The sequence below is a fragment of the Centroberyx affinis genome, unplaced genomic scaffold (assembly GCF_046629955.1).
Source record: "Centroberyx affinis isolate AG114_WGS23_722 - 3 ecotype Tasmania unplaced genomic scaffold, CSIRO-AGI_Caff_v1 ptg000431l_1, whole genome shotgun sequence".
Taxonomy (NCBI): Eukaryota; Metazoa; Chordata; class Actinopteri; order Beryciformes; family Berycidae; genus Centroberyx; species Centroberyx affinis.
The window spans coordinates 401,127-405,699 of record NW_027279095.1 but is presented as its reverse complement, the minus strand read 5'-3'; the positions used below and the strand labels follow the sequence as shown (position 1 = coordinate 405,699).

Sequence of the window (4,573 nt, the reverse complement as noted above, 5' to 3'; positions counted from 1 at the left end):
TGAATATGATTGCAATTATGCACCGTTACTACCTCATAAGAATTTCCATGCTTCACATTTATTGGACATGTGTGTAAAGATATTTCACAATTTTCAATAATCAGTAGTATGTGGAAAAAGTGTCCCTCATCAGCCCAAAGTTGTTGTTTTTTTTTTAATTATTACACCTCGCATCAAAATTTTGGATATTCCCATGAAACATACAGAAATGAGTGAAGTATCGGAGGACAGTCATACTTTGTGTCTAGTAAATAGAGATATAACTATGTCATAAGTTTATTGCAAACTGAAAAAAAATGGGCAGGTTAATACTGCTCTTTTTGTTAAAGTTGCCCCCCCCCCCCACCCCCACCCCTCCTTCAACTGGTATTTTCTGACACCCCACCTTTTTTCACATTACGTCTGCAATAACAGTGTTTTTTTTACTATTCTTAACCTCTGCATCATAAAATTTCACCATGTTCTTATTATATAACCACTATTTATTTTGTCATGTTTGAGCAATGTTAAAAGAACAAACATAAAAAGTCAGAATGGTTTAAAATACAGAGAAAATATTTCACTTTTATATTTGCACCAAATCAGCAAGATGGGCAAAAAGGTTAGCTTTCAGCACAAATTGGTCAAGAGGGGAAGAGAGAATTAATAGCCTAAAAAATCCCATAACTTATTGTACAGCAGTAACCTAGGCTATTAGAAAAACAGTCGATGATATTAAAGCTCAAGCTTGACTTGCCTCTTGATGAATCTTAAGATCAATTTATCATGCCCATCCCTAATACATAAACTTTCACTATACCAAATAATTCCTTGTCTATTTTAAAAGCTATCCGCCTACTAATATACAACCTCTGCAATATAATGTATTCTTTGTAAATATAGCACTGTATATAAAATTAGAAAAGCATGTCAAACAAAAAATAAGGGCTTTTAAAAGTAGATTCAAGCAAATGATATAATGGCAAAGTTGTACAATATTGTACAGGACTGACAGCTCCCTTCAAGGTATGTGTGTATGTATCAACATGTTGTTTCTTCAAACTGTAACCCATGTGTTGTACAACACAAAAATAGAAGTGTAAAAAGAAAAAGTATCAAAGTGGCACAACTGTAAACATAACCAGACAACAATGTTCACTCTTGCTCTAAGGTTTCCGTTATGACCAACTCAATCTATCCAATGGCCAAACACTTATTACGGGTGGGAATTGTGCTTTAGTATGGTGTTCTCAGGTGGGAGCCGTACTCACACTTGGCACAGTCGACATAAACAAAGTAAAAGAACTAAATGGCTGCTTCAGTGGATGCAAATAATGGCCATGGAATTACATTTCATGGTATCTATTCTGCTGAGCCACAACTCCGCCTACCTAGCAAATGGAAGACATGGGTTTTCTACATATAGGCTGCCAACTCAAAAAGGAGAGCCGATTGTCTCAGGACTGAATACATGTTCTGTTTTTAGCTGGAATCATAATTGTATGCCTGATCTTGATCATCCACTCATTTTTGACCATGGAGGAACAAGTCTAGTGCACAGTCACTGAGCAAACGTTTGCAGTCAGCACCTCTCTTGCTCCTGCTGAAATCTAGAGCGGCTACAAGATCTAACTCATCTAACAACACGCTGCGTCCTCCGGAACTGTCTCAGCTTCCTCTTCCTTTTCAGCTGAAACTCTGCCTGCGCAGCTTGACCACAGTCAACGGTAACTTTAAATAGAAACCAATGTGTGACAGCCTAATGTGTGAGAGGCTTATACCAATGTACAACACCAACAAGGAAGTGATGAGATGAAAACAAGCGTTAGTTATTTCCACTCCCTCATTGGTATTAAACTTGAGCCTCAAATGTTATTTTACTAATTGAGTGAAGTTGGATTAAACCCCAAAGATAGCTATAGTGTATATATTTATTTAACTTTTTGTCATGCTCAAGAGAGCCTGAAGAATTCCAAAATATTGTACCAAAGAATCTGTTTAAGTAGATATAGTGAACCTCCAACATACATACCCTGACTAACTTCAGCTTTAGCTTACCTATTAACCATAATTTAGAAAATAAACATATATGCTAAAAGGGACAAAAACACAGTTTTGGTACTACTCTACAAGGATCTCCTCAGTCTTTATGGGTGCTAGTACGGTGCCAGAGTTGGACAAATCAGAGCCTTCATCTTTGGAAAACTCATCACGCTGGAGCAGCAGCCCTGCCCCCGCGGGCCCCTGCAGCCCCGCTAACGCCCCTTGCGTGAAGCACAGGTGTTTGATCACCTCATTGGGACTGGAGAAGGTGGTCTCACAAATGTTACACTTGTAGGGCTTTGAGGAGCCCAAGAACAGCGCCTCCATCTGGCTGCTGTCGTCACCTGCAGCACACAGTTCCATGCTCTGTCGGTCCACCATGGTGTAGGTATCGGCCCCCTGGTTCAGGCACACGTGGCGGGCCGCCTGGTTGGCACGGCAGAAGCTCTTGCCGCAAGCACTGCACTTGAAGGGCTTGCCCGTGTGGATGTACATGTGCTCGCGCCAGTGGCTCTTCTGAATGAACTTACGTCCACAGGTGGAGCACTCGTACTTTCGCCGCTTGACTTCGCGGTCTAAGTCAGCGCTCTCCAGGTTGTCGATGTCTGCAATGTCTGACGGTGGAGGTGTGTCTGCCTGAGACTGAAACCCTCCCACCCCCCAGCTGGAAGTGGTCCCCTCCGCTCGGGGAGAGTCCAAGTTACCACCTGAGACGGGTGTTTGCTCGCTGTCGCTGATTATCTCGACTGCTGTGGCGGCAGCGGAGTGAATTAATCCTGCCTTGCTTGCCCGCAGGACCTCCTCTACGTCTGGTGTGGTCTGTTCTCCAGGCATGACAGGGGAGAGTGCATCGCTGGGCTCAGACAGGGTCTGCTGTAGAGCCTGGGTGTGCTGGAGGAGATGCTCTCTCAGCAGGCTTCTCTGGTTGAAGCGGCTCCTACACAGATGACAGGAGTAATGCTTCCTGAAGGAGGCACTCCTCTTCATGATGCTGGGTTTCACATGAAGGATGGCACTGACTGAGGAACCATCCGTGGTTAGCAAGTCCATTTTCTGGTCCTCAATCGTAGGCTGAGAACCGCTGGTTGAGGCCTCTGCCTCTGGGGGTGAGGAAGCTAGCTTGGACGTTGGGGAATTAGTGTACGCTGCTGTGACAGCTGGCGTGGACGGATACTTCCCCTCTGAGCTGAGCTGTTCCATGTCAAAGGGTGAGGAGAGCTGGCTTCGAGTGGACACTCTGGCTGACAGCGCCACCTGCTGGTCAGAGATCTGGATGCCATAGAGAGAAGCGGAGAGGTTGAGGCTGTGCTCCGGGTGTGAATACACCGACTGGCTGGCCTCCTGCAAGAGTGGATAGGCATGCAGGAATCTGACCCCCTGCTCCAGCCGTGCAGGGTCGATCAACTGGGGAGCAAGTTTGCCTGTATACATCAGGTTGAGGAGGTAGCTGAAGATATCTGGCTGTATGTCTGCAGCCTTCAGGCGCACACAGTCACTGAAAAACAAATAAATTATAATTAGAGACAAAAGATGGTGAATGGTCCAAATAGGCTATTACATTTAGATAATGTGGTCTATTATCAATAGAGGACAATAGTTACACAGCACTGGTCGATTCAGGTTTCAATGGTCAACAAACAGACAGTACAAAGCATACAAAGAGAACTAATTTTATTAATGGACTCTGCTCCTCATTTCTTTAGAATGTGAAGAGAACTTGTTTGAGTTACTGCTCATGGTTTGCTGAAAACTGAACATTTTACTTATGTATAAATCTCTGTGGGCCCATATATCTTTCAGCTGGAGAACCTTGCCACAACACGTTAGAGGGAGGCACTAATACCACTTTTTCAATCTTGATCCAAAGTATAGAATTTCCAATGTGTCACCTCATGCCATTAATAATAACTGTTAATAATATGTAACAATACCATTAGTTTCATGTCACACAATAATCAGTGAGATACGGTCCTCTTTTCTCCAGAGATCAAACATCCTTGTAAATATCCACTTTATTTCTGACATGATCCTAACAGACTTTAGGTCTTGGTATCAGAATTTAGCCTTGGGGAAATCTTCCAATATAACAACCTGAAGTATTTTAGCCTGGTAATGGGCTGGTATCTGATACTACTATTGGTACATCCCTTTACATTTACTTTACCTGTCCTGGTGGATGAAGAGCATTCTGAAGTAGTTGGAGAAGGCAGCTAGTACCGCCTTGTGGGCTTTGAAGAAGACATCTCCTATAGCCACGGTGCAGTCGCACAGGAAGCCAAACTCCCTCTGAGCGTTAAGCTGCTGCAGAAGGATAAGACCATGGTTGGCCAACTCCATTCTTCAACCTGCACAAAGGCATGCACACCCACACACAGTCACACAGGCATACGCACACACAAACACAACCAAACGAGTAACAATCAGTTTCCTGTCTGGAAGGAGACCACAGCTTATTGTGACCACAACGAGTCAGGCTGACAGGGGTGATCTAACAACCTTGTAAAGGCTAGCGTAACACAACAGTGAAGAATCATTTTATGACTCTACAGAC

At 43.7% G+C, this 4,573-nt stretch overlaps 1 protein-coding gene across 1 annotated transcript; it reads right to left on the bottom strand.

Moving 5' to 3' along the window:
• Positions 1-377: 377 nt before the first annotated feature.
• On the bottom strand, positions 378-4,359 carry zbtb2b (zinc finger and BTB domain containing 2b). Its single transcript, XM_071516792.1, has 2 exons — positions 4,187-4,359; positions 378-3,517 (listed from the first exon to the last, which is right to left on the bottom strand). Exons 1-2 carry the CDS (start codon positions 4,357-4,359, stop codon positions 2,101-2,103), a joined length of 1,590 nt encoding a protein of 529 aa, XP_071372893.1. The 3' UTR covers positions 378-2,100.
• Positions 4,360-4,573: the final 214 nt, after the last annotated feature.